Source organism: Hemitrygon akajei, chromosome 2 (assembly GCF_048418815.1).
Source record: "Hemitrygon akajei chromosome 2, sHemAka1.3, whole genome shotgun sequence".
Classification (NCBI taxonomy): domain Eukaryota; kingdom Metazoa; phylum Chordata; class Chondrichthyes; order Myliobatiformes; family Dasyatidae; genus Hemitrygon; species Hemitrygon akajei.
Window position 1 is genome coordinate 209,689,790 of NC_133125.1, and position 19,845 is coordinate 209,709,634.

Consider the following 19,845-nt stretch of genomic DNA (forward strand, 5'->3'; position numbering starts at 1 on the left):
GGTCGAGTCTCCGAAAGTGAATCCACAGCCACGGAGCCAGTTCAGCAGCACAACTGCATCACCTTTATATCTCCGTGATGGTGAGGAGGCTGGTGCCCATGATGGAGCTGGCTGAGTTTACACATTTCTGCAGCTTTTTTCCCATCCTCTGCAGTGGCCCCTCTACCAGACAGTGATGCAACCAGTTTCAATGCTTTCCGCAATACCACTATTGAAATTTGCAAGTGTCTTTGGGAACATACCAAGTCTCATCAAACAAAAGAAAGATAGTCATTGTCAGACAGACATACTTTATTGATCCCGAGGGAAATTGGGTTTCGTTATAGTTGCACCAACCAAGAATAGTGAAGAAATATAGCAAAATAAAACCAGAAGTAATTAAATAATAATAAGTAAATTATTCCAAGTGGAAATTAGTCCAGGAGCAGCCTATTGGCTCAGAGTGTCTGACACTCCGAGGGAGGAGTTGTAAAGTTGTAAAGGAAAATCCTCTTTTCAGACACCACCGTCAGAGAGTCCAATTCCACCCCCACAACACCACTGGCCTTGCGAATGAATTTGTTGATTCTGTTGGTGTCTGCTACCCTCAGCCTGCTGCCCCAGCACACTACAGCAAACATGATAACACTGGCCACCACAGACTCGTAGAACATCCTCAACATCGTCCAGCAGATGTTAAAGGACCTCCATCTCCTCAGGAAATAGAAACGGCTCTGACCCTTCTTACAGATAGCCTCATTGTTCTTTGACCAGTCCAGTTTATTGTCAATTCGTATCCCCAGGTACTTGTAATCCTCCACCATGTCCACACTGACACTTTGGATGGAAACAGGGGTCACCGGTGCCTTACCCCTCCTCAGGTCCACCACCAGCTCCTTAGACTTTTCCACATTAAGCTGCAGATGACTCTGCTCGCACCATGTGACAAAGTTTCCCACCGTAGCCCTGTACTCAGCCTCATCTCCCTTGCTGATGCATCCAACTAAGGAAGAGTCATCAGAAAACTTCTGAAGATGGCAAGACTCTGTGCAGTAGTTGAAGTCCGAGGTGTAGATGGTGAAGAGAAAGGGAGACAGGACAGTCCCCTGTGGAGCCTTAGTGCTGCTGACCACTCTGTCTGACACACAGTGTTGCAAGCGCACGTACTGTGGTCTGCCAGTCAGGTAATCAATAATCCATGACATCAGGGAAGCATCCACCTGCATCACTGTCAGCTTCTCACCCAGCAGAGCAGGGCGGATGGTATTGAATGCACTGGAGAAGTCAAAAAACATGACCCTCACAGTGCTCGCCGGCTTGTCCAGGTGGACATAGACACAGTTCAGCAGGTAGGTGATGGCATCCTTAACTCCTAGTCGGGGCTGGTAGGCGAACTGGAGGGGGTCTAAGTGTTGCCTAACCATAGGCCGGAGCTGCTCCAGAACAAGTCTCTCCAGGGTCTTCGTGATGTGGAGGTCAATGCCACCGGTCTGTAGTCATTGGAGCCACTGGGGTGTGGCCTTCTTTGCCTTATTTGTAATTGCATCAAGCTGTTGGGCCCAGGCTAGACCTTCCGAGAAATAGACACACAGGAACTCGAAACCACTCACCCTTCCCCCACTGATTCCTCAATGGTGGGTGTTCTCTCAACTTCCTCTTTCCGGTCTACAATCAATTCCTTAGCCTTACTGACAATGAGTGCAAGGTTATTGTTGTAACACCACTCAACCAGCTGATCTGTCTCACTCCTGTGCTTCTTCTCATCACCATATGTCATAGTTGTGTCATCAGCAAATTTACAGATGTTGTTTGTGCTGTGCCTGGATACACATTAATGGTTGCAGAGAGAGTAGAGCAGTGGGCTAAACACACGTCCTTAAGGTGCACCAACGCTGTTGATTGTCCACGAGGAGGACAATGTTATTTCCGATCTGCACAGGCTTTTGGTCAAGGATCTAGTTGCAGAGGAAGGTCCAGGGTTTGGAGCTTGTTGATTAGAATGAAGGATATGCTTTTGTTGCAATCAATAAACAGCAGCCTGACGTAAGTACTACTGTTGTTCAGATGACCTAAGGCTGAATGGAGAACCAGTGAGATTGCATCTACTGTAGACTGATTATGGCAATTGGCAACTCTCAGTGGGTCCAGGTCCCTGCTTAAGCAGGAGTTGATTCTAGTTATGACCAATCTCTCAAAGCACTTCATCATAGTAGGTGTGAGAGCCACTTGGAAATTGTCATTACCAGTTCACCCTGCTCTTCTTGGACACTAGGAATATAGAGCTTAGCTCCTCCAGTCATTCCCTGACATTGGCCTGAAGTGGAATGTACACAACTACCAGAATTTTCATAGAAAATTCCCTCAGCAGATTAAAATGATGATATTTGACCGCCAGATGTTCCAGGTTGGGTGAGCAGTACTGGGATAGAACTACCACCTTTGTGCACCACAATGAGTTAATCATAAAGCATATTCCACCGCCGCTGCTTTTAAATGACAGAACAGTCCTGTCTTTGCGGAGAATGGTGAAGCTGCATCTAAAATGGAGGGTGGTAGCCATGTTTCTGTGAAGCAGAGTACACAGCAGTCGTTCCCTGATGTCCCTCTGGTACAGCAAACTTGCTCTGAGGTCTTCAGTTTTATTTTCCTGAAACTGTACTTTCACCAGCAGGATAGTCATCAGTGGAGTGCTAAAGCTCTGCATTTTAATCCTATCTGGGTAAACCGGCTTGGCTTCTGCAGTCTATTTTATGAAAGGGGAAATGCACTCTTGACCTGGCTCTGCATTCTGGGATCCACCAATTATGAGTCTCGACATAATTTTTACGTGTCTTAAAATGATGTGATTACTGTGGCTGTGATTGTGGACTTCAGCTGTGGTAGTCTTGAATGGGAAAATTTGACAATTCCAGTTGGAGGTGCACACAAAGAGTCGCCGAATATTGGCAGCATCTTGATGATCCATTTTGATCCATAAGCACCAGAATATGTATTTGAAAAGATCCCTCTCAACCCCCATGATGGGTACTTTGCAGTTTCTGATCTAGTGCTGCTGAAGAGGCTTCAGACACAGTTGGTATAAAAGGAAACAGGATATGCACCATCTGAATGTTCCAGCTGGAATGAACGGCCAGTTGATGGCAGCTGCAGGGATGTAATATTGCCGGGAGCCAGAAATGAAGAGTTGCAACACCAGCTCTTAATAACTCCAGGATTTCCCCCGCAGTGAGAGTGAGACCCACCCACAAATGTGCCTCAGCATCTGTCATCCTCTCTCTGCCTGACTCTTGTTGCCCTCCATTCCTTCCAGGTTGCATTCTTGTTTCTATTGATCTCATTCACTGATCATGTTGCTACTCAGTCTCTTTGGATCTCAGCTGCTTAGCAACATATCAAATGCCATCTCTTTCCAAATCATTACTGAGCTTTGTCTCCAACTACCAGACTGTGTCCATTTTTTCCCTTGCAAGGAGCAGGAATGCATAATGCCTCATCAGTCTAACCCCACCTCCTATCATTTCCTGTTGATGACCATCGATGTCAGTGTCAGGCCACTCATCCTGAGAAGTGAGATCCTAGAACGCTGCCTTTCTATGACTCCAGGTTCCTCTTTCTCAGACTATCAGTGTAGAACAGTTGGATCCAATTCCTGATTCCCCCCTAAAGCCTGTTCTGGAGAATTTACCCATCCCATTCATGTGTGTACCCTGGCAAATGTGTGCTCCTGGTCCAAGCTGACCAGGCAAGTATCCACCCACTCTCTTGCAAGTAGGTAGTTTGTATCTCTGAGGATTGCATAGAACATAGAGCAGTACAGCACAGGAACCAGCTTCCACCACAATGTTGTGCAGAACCAATTAAATTAGTAATCGAGTGACCAACTGAACAAATCTCTTCTGCCAACATAATGACCATATCCTTCCACTTTCCTCACTTGCAAAAGTCTATCTAAACAACCCTAGAAAGTCTGTAAACTTTATTTTTGCAAGTCATTTTCAATATGAATAAAGTATATTTTAATCCAAAAACGTATCAGGACTACAAAGTAGTAGTATGAAGGGGACTGGGACTGATTGGGATTGCTCTGCTGGAGCCTGACACAGTCTGAGGATCACAATGAGGAACTGCAAACAGTCCTTTCAGGTGAGGCAACAAGCATGTCCACACCATCTGCCAAAAGTGGGATTTCCAGGTGGCCAACTGTTTTAATTCCTATTCCCACATGTCAGTCCATGGCCTCCTCTTCATTACCATGAGATTGATCGCTCTCAGGTTGGAGGAGCAACACCTCATATTCCATCGATTTAGCTCCAACCTGATGGCATGATTATCAATTTCTCCAACTTCTGGTAATTTGTTCCCCATTCCCCTTCCCTCATCGTCAATTTCCTGTGCTGGCCACATAAATAGATTAAAATTATTTATTTATTCTCCTCATCTGCCTATCACTCCTCCTGGGTTCCCTCTTCTTTCCCTTTCTCACAAGTTCCTCTCTATCCTCTATCAGATTCCTTCTTCTCCAGCCATTTGCCATTATCACCTATCACCTCCCACCTCCTTATTTCCTGCCACTCCCCTACCCACCGACTCCACCTATCAAGTTCTAGCTTCCCTGACATCTAGTTTCCTGTCCGATCCTTCACTTACTGACCTGGTGCTCTAGTTCCCAGCCCCCTGCAAAACTGGTATAAACCATCCTGAGTAGCATTAGCAAACCTCCTGGCCAGGATATTCCCATTTCAGTTCAGGTGCAACCCATCCATCTAGTACTCTAGCCTAATTACAGGACAACTTTTAAAATGACCAATTAAGCTACTAACCGGTTAATGGGGAGAACGTACAAACTGCTCCCAGACAGCGCTGGAATTGAACGCTGAACTCCGTAATGCCCTGAGCTGTCATAGTGGTGAACTAATTGCTATACTACTGTGACAAATATGTAATTTGATAATAAATTTGCTTTGAATTTGATGTCTTACTTGAATGTTGCTGCTGGTTACTCTCAGCTTATAACCTACATTATAACTGTTATCAATTTTTCCCATTTCTTGCAGCCTCTATAAAACTGGACACAGAAACAGCACATCGACAACTGGAGATTTCAAAGGATCAGAAGAGTGTGAGACTGACGAACTCCCAGACAGATGTTCCTGAAAATGAGGAGAGGTTTACAGCCTGGGAATGTGTGTTGGGATCAGATGGATTCACATCAGGGAAACATTATTGGGAGGTAGAAGTTGCGGGAAATCACAAGTGGTCTCTGGGAATTGCTGGAGAGAATGCAACTAGAAAGGGTGACCTTACAGTAAAACCAAAGAATAAATTCTGGTCCATTGGGCAAAATGAGAAAGAAATCCATGCAAACGATAATGATAAATTGGATATCTCTTATCAAGAGGTTCCCAGGAAGATAGGAGTTTATCTTGATTATGATACAGGGGTAGTTTCATTTTACGATGCAAACACCAAGTCTTTCCTCTACACGTTCAATGAGAAATTCTCTGAGAAGCTTTACCCTTTCTTTCACACAACACATCAGAAGAGATGGCTGAAAATCTGTTCCAAGCAGGAAACAAAACCCAGTAATCATTCTAAAAATAATGTCATTTAATACAGCAGGTCTGTGCAATATGGATTAAGTATGTGTGGCTGAGAGGCAGGGGCAGGGCTTGGGTTCTTGGATCATTGGGATCTCTTCTGGGGGAGATATGATCTGTACAAAAGGGGTGGGTTGCACATGAACCTGGGGGGGCAATATTTTTGTGGGTGGGTTTGTTAGAGCTGTTGGGGAGGGTTTAAACTAATTTAGCAAGGGGGTGGGAACCAGAATGAAGGGACTCAGGTTAGGACAGATGGTAAGAAAGCAAAGATAGCATGCAGTCAGACTGTCAGGAAGGGCAGGCAGATGATAGGACAAAACTGCAGTCAGCAGGGTGAGTATCAGTGCATTAGGGGAGCAGAATCAAAAAGGGTAGCAAATACGGTACTCAAAGTGTTATATCTTAATGAATTGAGAGTAAGAAATAGGGTGAATGATCTTGTTGCACTATTACAGGTTGTCAGGTATGATGTTGTGGCCATGACTGAATCGTGGTTGCAGTTGGAAGCTGAATGTCCAAGGTTACACACTGTATCAGAGGGATAGGAACGTAGCTAGAGGGGGGTGGAGTGGCTCTTCTGGTAAAGAATGGAATCAAATCAGTAGAAAGATGTGACAAAGGATTGGAAGATGTTGAATCCTTGTGGGATGAGTTGAGAAACTGCAAGGGTTAAAGGACCCTGATGACAATTTTATTCAGGCCTTCCAACAGTAGCTGGGATGTTGAATACAGATTTCAACGGGAAATTTTTTTTAAAAAGGCATGTCAAAAGGGCAATGTTATGATAGTCTTAGGAGATTTAAACACGCAGGTGTATTGGGAAAATTAGGTTGGTAATGGATCTCAAGAGAGTGAGGTTGTTGAATGCTTACAAGATAGCTTTTTAGAGCAGTTTGTCATTGAGCCTACGAAGGGATCAGAAATACTGGATTGAGTGCTATGTAATGAACCAAAGGCAGTTAGGGAGCTTAAGGTAAAAGAACCCTTAGGAGCCAGTGATCAAAATATGATTGAGTTCAACTTGAAATTTGATAGGGAGAAAGTAAAGTCTGATGTAGCAGTATTTCTGTGGAGTAAGGGAAATTACAGTGGTATGAGTGAGGTGTTGGCCAAAGTAAATTAGAAGGAGCTGCTGGCAGGGATGACGGCATAGCATAGCTTCAGTTTATGGGAAAAATGAGGAAGGTGCAGGACAGATGTATTCCAAAAACAAAGAGATACTCAAATTGCAAAATTGTACAACCGTGGCTGACATGGGAAGTCAAAGCTAATGTAAAATCAAAAGAAGGGGCATACCACAAAGCAAAAATTAGCCGGAAGATAGAGGATTGGGAATCTTTTAAAAACCTATAGAGTAACTAAAAGAATCATTAGAAGGGGAAAGATGAAATATGAAAGCATGCTAGCAAACAATATCAAAGTTGATAGTAAAAGCTTTGTGATGTATGTAAAAAATAAAAGAGAAATGAGAGAGGGTATAGGACTGCTGGAAAATGAGGCCATAGAAATAATAATGGGGGACAAGGAAATGTCAGAGTAACTAATTGAGGAGTTTGCATCAATCATCACTGTGGAAGACACTAGCAGTGTGCCAGGTGTTGTAGTGTGTGAAGGAAGAGAAGTCAGTGCGGTTACTATAAAAAGGAAGAATATGCTCAAATTCTGGAATACCTAAGGGTACATAAGTCACCTGGAGCAGATGAACTGCACCCTAGGGTTCTGAAAGAGGTAGCGTTAGAGATTGTGGAGGCATTAGCAATGACCTTTCAAAAATCATTGGACTCTTGCATGGTGCCAGATGGCTGGAAAATTACAAATGTCACTCCACTCTTTAAGAAAGGAGGAAGGCAGCAGTAAACCTGACCTCAGTGGCTGGGAAGATGTTGGACTCAATATTAAGGATGAGTTTATGGAGTACTTTGTGAAACAGTACAAGATAGGACAAAAATCTTGCCTGACGAACCTGTTGGAATTCTTGGAGGAGATTGCAAGTAGGATGGATAAAGGAATGCAGTGGATGTTGTATTTTTGGACTTTCAGAAAGTCTTTGGCATGTTGCCACACATGAGGCTGCTTACCAAGTTAAGAGCCCATGGTATTACTGAAAAGTTACTAACATGGTTATAGCATTGGCTGATTGGTGGGAGGCAGTGAGTGGGAATAAAAGGATCCTGTTCTGGTTGGCTGCCAGAGGGTAGAAGTGTTCCACAGGGGTCGGTGTTAGGACCACTTCTTTTTATGCTGTATATCAATCATTTAGATGATTGAATGGATGGCTTTGCTGCCAAGTTTACAGATAATACGAAGATTGCTGGTGAAGCAGGTAGTGTTGAGGAAACCGATAGGCTGCAGGAGGACTTAGACTGATTAGGAGAATGGGGAAGAGAGTGGCAAATGAAATACAATGTTGGAAAATGAATGGTCATGCACTTTAGTAGTAGAAATAAATGTGCAGACTATTTTCTAACTGGGGAGAAAATCCAAAAATCTAAGAGGCAAAAGGACTTGGGAGTCCTTGAGCTGAATACCTAAAGGTTAACTTGCAGGTTGTGTCAGTAGTGAGGAAGGCATTGCAATTTTAGCATTTATTTCAAGAAGTCTGGAATACAAGAGCAGGGATATGTTGCTGAGACTTTATAAGGCACTGGTAAGGCCTCACCTTGAGTATTGTGAACAGTCTTGGGCTCCTCATCAATGAAAATATGTGCTGGTATTGGAGAGGATCCAGAGGATGTTCACAAGGATGATACCAGGCATGAAAGGGTATCATAGAAGGAATATTTGATGGATCTCAGTCTGTACTTGCTGGAATTTTGAAGGATAAAAGGGGATCTCATTGAAACATTTCGAATGTTGAAAGGCCTAGACAGAGTAGATATGGAAAGGATGTTTTCCATCGTTCAGGAGTGTAGGACAAGAGGGCACAGCCTCATGATAGAAGGACGTACATTTAAGGTACAGATGCAGAGAAATTTGTGAATTTGTGGAATTTGTTATCACATGCATCTGTGGAGGCCAGGTCGTGGGTGTATTTAAGGCAGAGATTAATAGGTTCCTGATTGGACATGGCATCAAAGATTACAGGGAGAAGGGTGGGGAATAGGGCTGAGGAGGGAGGATCAGCCTTGATTGAATAGTGGAGTAGACTCAATGGGCCAAATGGCCTACTTCTACTCCTATGTCTTATAGCCTTATGGTCTTATAAATATGTAAATATGGGAGTTCTTTGAGCAACACACACAAAATGCTGGCACCATCTATGGATGGGAATAGATAGGTGACATTTTGGACTAAAGCATCATCAGGAATAGAAAGGAGGGAGGAAGACAGAATAAAAGATGGGGTGGGGGAGGAGTACAAACCGGCAGGTGATCGGTGAGACCAGGTGAGCTCATATTCCATCTGGGTAGCCTCCACCCTGACGACATGAACATCAATTACTCTAAATTCCAATATTTTCCCCCTTCAACTTTTCTTTTGCTCCATTTCCCATTCTGTCTCCCCTTTTACCCTTGCCCTTCTCTTCACATCATAAAATTAAGGTAACCAATAGAAAACAGTGAGGTGATATTAATGATAGATTTTAAATATTAAAGATTAGCTTCATTTGGTGCATGTACATTGAAACATATTCACTGTACTCAGTGATGCGTTGTTTGAATCAAGGACCAACACAGTGTGCTGGGGACAGGGGCACCATGCCTCTGGCGGCAGCAACACATGCTACTAACCCCATCGCATACATCTTTGGAATGAGGTAGGGAACTGTATCAAGACTGATGAAGGGTCTCAGCCCAAAACATCGACTGTTTACTCTTTTCCATAGATGTTGTCTGGCCTGCTGAATTCCTCCAGCATTTTGTGTGTGTTGCTTCATCGAAACTATCACTTATTTTATCATTCTGTTTCACAAAGTTTACTGCCTCCTGTGTAAGCAACAGTAAGATCCTATTTTATAAATCGAAATAAACTTTATTAATAATAAAAATATTTACAAAAATAAACCATGCAATGTTTTTCAGTTCTTACATTCATAGTCAATGCATTACACATTGGTTATTGCATTCCTTACAACCAATAGGACTGGGGTGTTAGCTGCTACAATAATTGAAGAGCTTTCTCAACCAACCCAGACTTGTCCTGTCCAGTAGGGGAAGAACCATGATGAGGGCAACATCAGGTGTGTTTTTGCCCCTGTTGTCCAAGGACTTACCCACTGTGACCCATCTGACTCACTCCATTTTGCATCCCAAGGCAGTTCTGGGGATTCCCAGCAGGAGGATTGGAAGATGTTTCACAGTTGCATCAAGTACAGCAGCCCTGAGAGCACCTCACACCTGATGGGTGTTCTTCCCAGTTATCGACAAGGAGCACCCTCCTAGAATCCCAATTTCTCTTCTACCTTCCCAATGCACTCCAGACAGTACTTGTTGTATTGGTCCAGTTGCCAAAGAGCATGGCCTCACTCTTCATTCAGTTAACCCTGGCCCCCGATGCCAACTCAAACCAATCGCAGGTGCTGATCAATTTGTGAACTGACCTTGGATCTGACCAGAAGATGGTGATGTCATGTACTGGGAGGATGGGTTACTTGGCCAAGTAATAATGACCTGTGCTGATCAACTGACTACGGTGTTCACTACAATCTTTAACCTCTCGCTTCAGCAGTATGTGGTACCCACCTGTAATCAGTATTACAGCTGAACAAAGGGGACTATGGAGCTATGAGGGAGGAGCTGGCCAAAGTTGACTGGAAAGATACCCTAGCTGCAATGACAGTGGAACGACAGTGGCAGGTATTTTTGGGAATAATTCAGAACGTTCAGGGTCAGTTCATTCCAAAGAGGAAGAATGATTCTAAGGGGAGTAGGGGGCAACCATGGCTGACAAGGGAAGTCAAGGACAGTATAAAAATAAAAGAGAAGTATAACATAACAAAGATGAGCGGGAAGCCAAAGGATTGGGAACCTTTTAAAGAGTAACAGAAGATAACTAAAAAGGCAATATGAGGAGAAAAGATGAGGTATGAAGGTAAGATAGCCAAGAATATAAAGGAGGATAGTAAAAGCTTCTTTAGGTATGTGAAGATGAAAAAATTAGTTAAGACCAAAGTTGGGCTTTTGAAGACAGAAATGGGTGAATTTATTATGGGGAACAAGGAAATGGCAGACGAGTTGAACAGGTACTTTGGATCTGTCTTCACTAGGGAGGACACAGACAATCTCCCAGATGTAATAGTGGTCAGAGGACCTAGGGTAATGGAGGAACTGAAGGAAATTCACATTAGGCAGAAAATGGTGTTGGGTAGACTGATGGGACTGAAGGCTGATAAATTCCCAGGGCCTGATGGTCTGCATCCCAGAGTACTTAAGGAGGTGGCTCTAGAAATCGTGGATGCATTGGTAATCATTTTCCAGTGTTCTATAGATTCAAGATCAGTTCCTGAGGATTGGAGGGTAGCTAATGTTATCCCACTTTTTAAGAAAGGAGGGAGAGAGAAAACAGGGAATCATAGAGCAGTTAGCCTGACATCAGTGGTGGGGAAGATGCTGGAGTCAATTATAAAAGATGAAATAAGGGCACATTTGGATAGCAGTAACAGGACTGGTCCAAGTCAGCATAGATTTATGAAGGGGAAATCATGCTTGACTAATCTTCTGGAATTTTTTGAGGATGTAACTATGAAAATGGACAAGGGAGACCCAGTGGATGTAGTGTATCTGGACTTTCAGAAAGCCTTTGATAAGGTCCCACACAGAAGATTAGTGGGCAAAATTAGAGCACATGGTATTGGGGGTAGGGTACTCACATGGATAGAAAATTGGTTGGCAGACAGGAAACAAAGAGTAGGGATTAATAGGTCCTTTTCAGAATGGCAGGCAGTGACTAGTGGGGTACCACAAGACTCAGTGCTGGGACCACAGCTATTTACAATATACTGTTACGGATTCAGGCAACAATAAATATATGAGTTAGGCAAGGGTTTTTATAACAAATAACATGTTTATTAAACATTGAAAACAAACCCCCCAAAAGTAAACAAATCACTAACGTAACCGGAAATCAGCTGCTGTGGGGCAGCTTAAACAGTTCTTAAAGCAATGAAGCTTACAGTCCTTAAAGCAATGTTGCTTACAGTCCTTAAATCGATGTTGCAAGAACAGTTCTTTAAAGTAGTATTGCTGGAAGTTCAAAATGCTCACAGTCCATTTAAAAGGAGAGACTTTTTGTAAGACGATTTAAATTCTCTTTCACGTCGTTTTGTTTCAGTTCCCAAAGTCGAACTTTTCCCATGAAAAATTTTACAAAACGAAACAGCTTAAAGGCACTGACCTTTCCTTTACCACCATTCTCAATCCTTTCTGGTATTTCTCAGGGATTAAATGAGAATAGTCAACGAAATCCTTCCAAATAAGGATCAAACAAGGCCGAACCTGTTTCACCGTCGAAATCGATTCTCCTTGATCTTTAACTCCCGAACTCCGATCTTCACTCTCCACTGATTCTCAACTAGCAGTATTGTAAAGAAACTGCTGGCAATGACCTTTTAAACTTTAGGCATTAGATAAAACTTCATCTTTCAACTAAACTGCGTTATCACATTAAATCATGCAGTGGCATGAAGTCAACATGGCAAATCCAGCCACGAATTGCCCCTCCTCACAGGGACGGGTCCTCCTTTTATACCCTGTAAAAAAAACCTGTCACATGATCTCTACTGGAGTGAAAATTATGTCACTCCACCATCACAAGACCATTACCTCAAGTCCAGTATAACTTCAACCCCAATCACATGACAAGGGTAACCCCAATCATGTGACCACTGTCACGTGTCACGAATACGTAACAATACATTAATGATTTAGATGACGGGACTAAAAGTAATATTAGCAAATTTGCAGATGACACAAAACTGGGTAGCAGTGTGAAATATGAGGAGGATGTTATGAGAATGCAGGGTGACTTGGACAGGTTGGGTGAGTGGGCAGATGCAGTTTAATGTGGATAAATGTGAGGTTATCCACTTTGGTGGCAAGAACAGGAAGGCAGATTACTATCTGAATGGTGTCAAGTTAGGAAAAGGGGAAGTACAATGAGATCTGGGTGACCTTGTTCATCAGTCACTGAAAGTAAGTATGCAGGTACAGCAAGCAGTGAAGAAAGCTAATAGCATGTTGGCCTTCATAACAAGGGGAGTTGAGTATAGGAGCAAAGAGGTCCTTCTGCAGTTGTACAGGGCCCTGCTGAGACTACAGCTGGACTATTGTGTTCAGTTTTTGGTCTCCAAATTTGAGGAAGGATATTCTTGCTATTGAGGGAGTGCAGCATAGGTTCACAAGGTTGATTCCCAGGATGGCATATGTTGAAAGATTGGAGCGACTGGGCTTGTATACACTGGAATTTAGAAGGATGAGAGGGGATCTGATTGAAAGATATAAGATTATTAAGGGATTGGATGCGCTAGAAGCAGGAAACATTTTCCTGATGTTGGGGGAGTCCAGAACCAGAGGCCACAGTTTAAGAATAAGGTGTAGGCCATTTAGAACAGAGTTGAGGAAAAACCTTTTCACCCAGAGAGTTGTGGATCTATGGAATGCTCTGCCTCAGAAGGCAGTGGAGGCCAATTCTCTGGATGCTTTCAAGAAAGAGTTAGATAGGCTCTTAAAGATAGTGGAGTCAAGGGATATGGGGAGAAGGCAGGAATGGGGTACTGATTGTGGATGATCAGCCATGATCACATTGAATGGCGGTGCTGGCTCAAAGGGCTGAATGGTCTACTCCTGCACCTATTGTTTATTGTTTATTGTCACCTACTTCAAACAGGTTTCAATTATACTGGTGGCCAAGAAGACATGGGGAGTCCTCTTGCGCTTACATCCACAGTGATGAGGCATATTAGCTCCCGCCTGAGAAGCAGCTTAGATCCGCTTCAATTTCCCTTTCATAGCGCAGATCCACAGTACATGCCATCTTATTGGCACTTCACTCAACCCTGGAACATCTGGACAGCTAAGATGCATACATCAGCTTGTAGGCAGCACGGCACACAGCAGCAGCGGCCTTTCCGATCTGGTGCTACTTTAATTTAGTTTTTTGATTTAATTTAATTTAAATTAAATTTACCACCTTGATGTTGCCCTAATCTCTGAAGTTAGAAACATAGAAAAACTACAGCTCAATACAGGCCCTTCGGCCCACAATGCTGTGCCGAACATGTACTTACTTCAGAAATTACCCAGGGTTACCCATTGCCCTCTATTTTTCTAAGCTCCATGTACCTATCCAGAGACCCTAACGTATCTGCCTCCACCATCATTGTCGGCAGCCCATTCCACACACTCACCACTCTGTGTAAAAAACTTACCCCTGACATCTCCTCTGCACCTACTTCCAAGCACCTTAAACCTGTATCCTCTCGTGATAGCCATTTCAGCCCTGGGAAAAAGCCTCTGACTATCATGAATGAGTGAGTGCCTCTCATCACCTTATATACCTAAGTTGTGTTCTTTAGCTTCTTCTATGACTTAGCTTTCAGTCTGTGATGTGTGGTAATTGGCTGCAAGGAAGAGAGCACCGAGTGTAGTGTATCTACATTTGCTGATGATACTAAATTGAGTGGGAAGGAAAATTGTGCAGAAGATTCTGAGGGTCTGGAGAAGATATATATAGGTTTAGTGAGTGGGCAAGGGTCTGGTAGACAGAGTACAATGTTGGTAAATGTGAGGTCATCCACTTTGGAAGGAACAATGGAAGAGTAGATTATCATTTAAATGGTAAAAAATTGCAGCATGCTGCTCTGCAGAGAGACTTGGGACTGCCTGTGTAAGAATCACTGGAGGTTGGTTTACAGGTGCAGCAGGCTATCAAGAAGGCAAATGGAATGCTGGCCTTCATCGCTGGAGGGAATGATTCTAGGAGCTGGGAGGTAATGCTGCAAATGTACAGGGTACTGCTGAGGCTGCACCTGGAGTACTGTGTGCAGTTCTGGTCTCCTTACTCGAGGAAGGATATACTGGCTTTGGAGTCGGTGCAGAGGAGGCTCACCAGGTTGATTCCAGAGATGAGTGGAATTCAGAAGAATGAGAGCAGATCTTAAACATACAAAATTATGAAAAGGCCAGATAAGATAAAGGCAGGAAAGTTGTTTCCACTGGTAGGTGAGACTAGAACTCGGGGACATAGCCTCAAGATTCGGGGGAGTAGATTTAGGTGGAGATGAGGAGGAACTGCTTTTCCCAGAGAGTGGTGAGTCTGTGGAATTCTCTGCCCAATGAAGCAGTGGATGCCACATCAGTAAATATATTTCATACAGGGTTGGATAGATTTTTGCATAGTAGGGAATTAAGGGTTATGGGGAAAAGGCTGGTAGGTGGAGAATCAGCCATAATCTTATGGAATGGTGGGGCAAGCTTGAATGGCCAGATGGCCTACTCCTGTGCCTATTTCTTATGTTCTTACATTCTGACTGTGACTAACCAACATTTCCCAGCTACAATTTCCATTGGACTTACCCAGCGATGGTCAGTGTTGTTGAAGTTTCTCAGCAGTTTCACTGGGGAATCTTCCAGAGAAACTGAAATAAACCCACACAGGAACAATATTTTTACTAATATGATACTGTAATGCTTGTACCTTTATTTTATTGAACACTATACTGTTTTGGAGTATGTAATAAACTTTACTAATCTAATTATGGAAATCTTGAGAATAATTTCACTTTTTTAATACAAGTTTGTTGGTTAGAAATGTTCCCTACATTTCTAAAGTGAGGTGGGGGCTCCGTGCTGAACCTGGTGCTGCTTTGCCCAGTAACTTGTTCCCACCTTGTGTGGAGAGGCCAAGGGCATTTTTCACAGGTTATTGGGAGTGGGGTTGGTGAACATTGGTGCTGAGGACAGTGGAGGAGGGGATGCTCACAACTTCCCACCACTGACAGGACTATTCATATTCATTCATTCTCTCTCTCTCTCTCTCTCTCTCTCCCTCCCTCTTTCACCCCTCTTACTCCCACTCACTGCCACCATCACTCCTCCCCCTCTCCCAGCTTCTCAGCCTCTCGACTCTTCTGCTGTTACTTCCTTCACATCTGGCATTCACCAGAAGTCCAAGGAAGCAAAACATCAGCACGTCCTCAAAAATAATTGATGTACCAGTCTTGTAAATTGAGAAAGCAAAGTTTGTTTTGCATCCAGCAATATTTGTGAGTCCAGGTCATCATTAGGCTGTATGCCAAATTGATGGCGTATAAATGATATGATCCTGCAAAGGAATGTTAAACAGGCCGTGAACAGCAATTCAGGAACATCTTGTTCAAACACCCTTTACTGCAAAATCTGCAGTTTGGGTTCTGTGCGTCCGAAAGTTGAGCTTCCATACAAATCTATTAGAGAACACTGTAGGTTTTCACAAATAAAAATAGTGAAGAAGCCATTTTATGTTTAAGAAAAGCCATAACAACTCATTTATTATACTCCAAACCCTGAACAACAAGTGTGGTTAAAAAAAAATTACATAATTATATCAGACCAGCCTCTTAAAGTGAAACGCCAACTCAATATCAGTGGTTGTGAATTATATATGGTTCCATTAATTACATTACACTACACAGCCTTCCCCCTCCACATAATTCACTAAAACCGGCATTGTGAACCTGTCCGGAGTTTGGACGAGCTGCCCAGCTCAGGTTCTGTGTTCCATGGGAGGAGGAACAGCAGGTGCCTCGGCTCCTCCAGAGGAGTGTCATGTGATGCAGGCCGTGCTAGTGGAATTCTTGGTGGGTCTGTTTAAGGCGATCTATGGAAGTACACTCAGGTTTACCCCTCTTCTCTATGATAAAAAGTGTCTTCCCCCCATTCAAAATGGGCCATCATAAGGGGGTCTAAGGGGATGCTGGTGTGCATCATGGCAGGCTAAAACAAACGAGGTGGAATGTAGGTCAACAGGAACCCAAGAGAGCTGTACACCATGATGGGAGGTAGGAATAGGTGGAAAGGAATTGAATTTACTGAGGAGGGTGGAATGCTTTGAATGGCTGACAAGGCAGTTGTGGTGTCAGGAATGAAATCTCCTGGGTCTCGTAACGGCTGCCCTCATACCAACAGCCGTGGGTGACAGCAGGCCCTATTTCAGAGCTGTTCTGAGCCCCGCAGATGATCATTCCCACGAGATAATATAGTATAGTATATTCACATACTATATTGTATATTACTAAACTATTACTATACTATAGTATAGTATAATATAGTATAGAATATGGTATTAATGGTAAAACTCTTGGCAGTGTGGAGGATCAGAGGGATCAGGGTCCAAGTCCATAGGACACTCAAAGCTGCTGCGCAGGTTGACTCTGTGGTTTAGAAGGCATACAGTGCATTGGCCTTCATAAACCGTGGGATTGAGTTTAAGAGCCAAGAGGTAATGTTGCAGCTATATAGGACCCCGGTCAGACCCCACTTGGAGTATTGTGCTCAGTTCTGGTCGCCTCACTTCAGGAAGGATGTGGAAACTATAGAAAGGGTGCAGAGGAGATTTACAAGGATGTTGCCTGGATTGGGGAACATGCCTTATGAGAATAGGTTGAGCAAAGTTGGCCTTTTCTCCTTGGAGCGGCAGAGGATGAGAGGTGACCCAATAAAGGTGTACAAGATGATAAGAGGCATTGATTGTGTGGATAGCCAGAGGCTTTTTCCCAGGGCTGAAATGGCTAACGTGAGAGGGCATTTTTTAAGGAGCTTGGAAGTAGGTACAGAGGAGATGTCGGGGTAATTTTTGTTACTCAGAAAGTGGTAAGTGCATGGAATAGGCTACTGGAGATGGTGGTGGAGGCGGATATGATAGGTACATGGAGCTTAGAAAAATAGAGGGCTATGGGTAACCCTAGGTAATTTCTAAGGTAGTTATATGTTCGGCACAGCTTTGTGAGCTGAAAGGCTTGTATTGCGCTATAGGTTTTCTATGTTTCCATGCCAACATCCATCGGTCAGGGAGGCCCTGAGACCAGCTTTTAAGAAGAGCTGAGACAGCTCACTTAGGCTACTGGGGTGTGGGGATCCGCTGTGGTGAGAGGCACCATCTCTGCTAAATTCATCAGGAACTTGCAACTATCTAATTCTGCTATTTATCTCCAAGCAATCAGTCATAGAAGAAAATGTCACGCAAATACTTAGAGCAGCCTTTCTCAAACTTTTGGCCATGGAGGCCACGTTGAAATAATTTTTAGTTCTCAGTGAACCCCTGCATAAAAATTATATCTACAGCTCATGGTACGTTAGTGTAATCAGTAAGTTGTTGATATAATAAATCAAAAATAATTGTCAATGCTCTTTTGAGCAGGGAATGAATGTTCAGCTGACCTTTCTTGAAAATATAACAAATCATTAAGCTTAGCTTACCTTTCTTGAAATTAATCTTTCCTTCCATTTCATAAATTTTAAAATCCCATAAGACAAACATAATAAAGTTCTCAATTTTTGGGAAAATTTGAGATAAGCACACCTTCAACTGAAATAAGAGTATTTCTATCCTTGCTTTTGTTGCTTATTAAACAAGAAAAGTCTTGCTCACACATGTGAGAAGTTAAAAGCCGAAGCAAAATGTTCATTGCTTTCCGATGAATGGCAGGATACTCTTCTACAGAAATCCAGAACTTGTCCAGGGTCAGGTCAGTAAATCTAATCTTGAGTGCATGATCAGAGTGCAGCTCACAAAGTTCATCCTCTTCCCTCAAAGTCAGGTTCTCAGGCTGAGCAGAAGATTCAGAGAAAGATTCCCTCAACTAGTCATACTCTTGTGTTGAAATGGAGAGAAATGACTGTTCAATTTTGTTCTGCAGTTCTTCCAGGTGGTTTTCAACAAGATTCGAGACTTTCTGATATCCTTCCTCACTCTCAAATCCAAACAGCAATGGAAACATTTCAAGATCTGCTTTTGCAACATGATTTTTCCAAAGATTCAGTTTCCTTTTAAATCCAAGATTCTTGCCACTTGAAGTCAAAACATTTCCTTCAGGACATTGCAGACGTTCAACTGGTTCATTTGATGGAAAATGTCTGTTAAGTAGGTTAGTTTCTGCAGACATTCTTCATCTGCAGAGCACTCAGCAAAATCTGGCCTACTATTTTCTAGAAAGTACACCTGCAATTCGCCTTTCACTCAAACACTCTGTTGAAAACTCTTCCTCTGCTCGGCCACCAGATTTCTGTATGTAGCAGGAGATCGGTGTGCTCTTTGTCCAGGGTTTCACACAGTTCTTTAAACATTCTCCAGTGAACTGGTCTTAAAGCTACTAAGTGACGTGCTTCCTGAACTCTTTAAATGACTGTGACTTTATTTTCAAAAGCTTTAATCTTTTTTTCTTGAGATTCCAAATGGTTTTTTAAAATAATCAGCACAATTATGTGTCAAATGGCTGTGATCTGTAGTTAAGTGTCTTTTCAATGTTGCTGGAGCCATTGCTGCATTTGTAAGTTATTTGCTACAGACTAGGCTCAATGGAATTGGACAACGTGGATCACCAGTCCATGTAAAACCCATTGATGAGCAGCTCTCATTGTATAAACGGACTTTTGTGTGTCCACTGTTGCACTACCGCAGTGAAATGGCTCAGAAGATTGTAATTCCGCATCATTAACCTTATCAGAAATGACCATAGGCCTAGGCCTAGAATCCTTCTCTTCCATCTCACACATCCTCTCAAAAATCACCACACTGCACCGACTTCAGAATGAAAATTTCCCTCAAGTTTCCACCACACCAGTAGTTTGTTCGCTCCCAAAACTCAGTTGGCAGCACGTAAGGGGAAATCGGGGGAGGTAATTCGGGAGGGAGAGGCTGACATCACAGCCTGTTGGGCAGGTCCATTCAATGCTCGGAAGAAACACTTCATGCTCCTCCCCTCCGTGAGCTCTCCAGATATTAACGGCCTCCCCATTTCACATCAAAAACTGAGATGGATTCTTCCAAATAAACACAGTCCTACTGCCCACTGCCATACTGGACTGAGGTTGCTAATGGGGCTGCTCGGTCACTGCCCACCATGGTGGGCGCTAGCATCATGATCTCTCACGGATCCCCTAAGGACCTCCAATGGAACACTAGGGATCTGTGGAACCCTGGCTGAGAAACCCTGATTTATAGAAATGAGTTTGGAGCCACAGTTCCCAGCCCACCCCTTCAGCCTACAATTTGATCCAAACTGATCAAACTGTAACCATCTGCAAGTGTTCTCGGGTTGAAGTACTTGGCTCAGGGTGATGAGCTCCAAACA

At 43.3% G+C, this 19,845-nt stretch overlaps 2 protein-coding genes across 4 annotated transcripts in view; both read left to right on the forward strand.

Moving 5' to 3' along the window:
* Positions 1-9,583, forward strand: part of LOC140720410 (butyrophilin subfamily 1 member A1-like) — a 51,003-nt gene extending 41,420 nt beyond the window's left edge. For all 3 annotated transcript variants that reach the window (XM_073035279.1, XM_073035273.1, XM_073035266.1), the window contains exon 9: positions 5,034-9,583. In XM_073035279.1, coding sequence (XP_072891380.1) covers positions 5,034-5,590 — 557 coding nt within the window. In that variant the 3' untranslated portion in view covers positions 5,591-9,583. The remainder of the gene's footprint in view (positions 1-5,033) is intronic.
* The window catches only part of LOC140720464 (zinc-binding protein A33-like), a 348,439-nt gene that overhangs the window by 122,395 nt on the left and 206,199 nt on the right, over positions 1-19,845 (forward strand). The gene's annotated exons all lie outside the window — the stretch shown is intronic.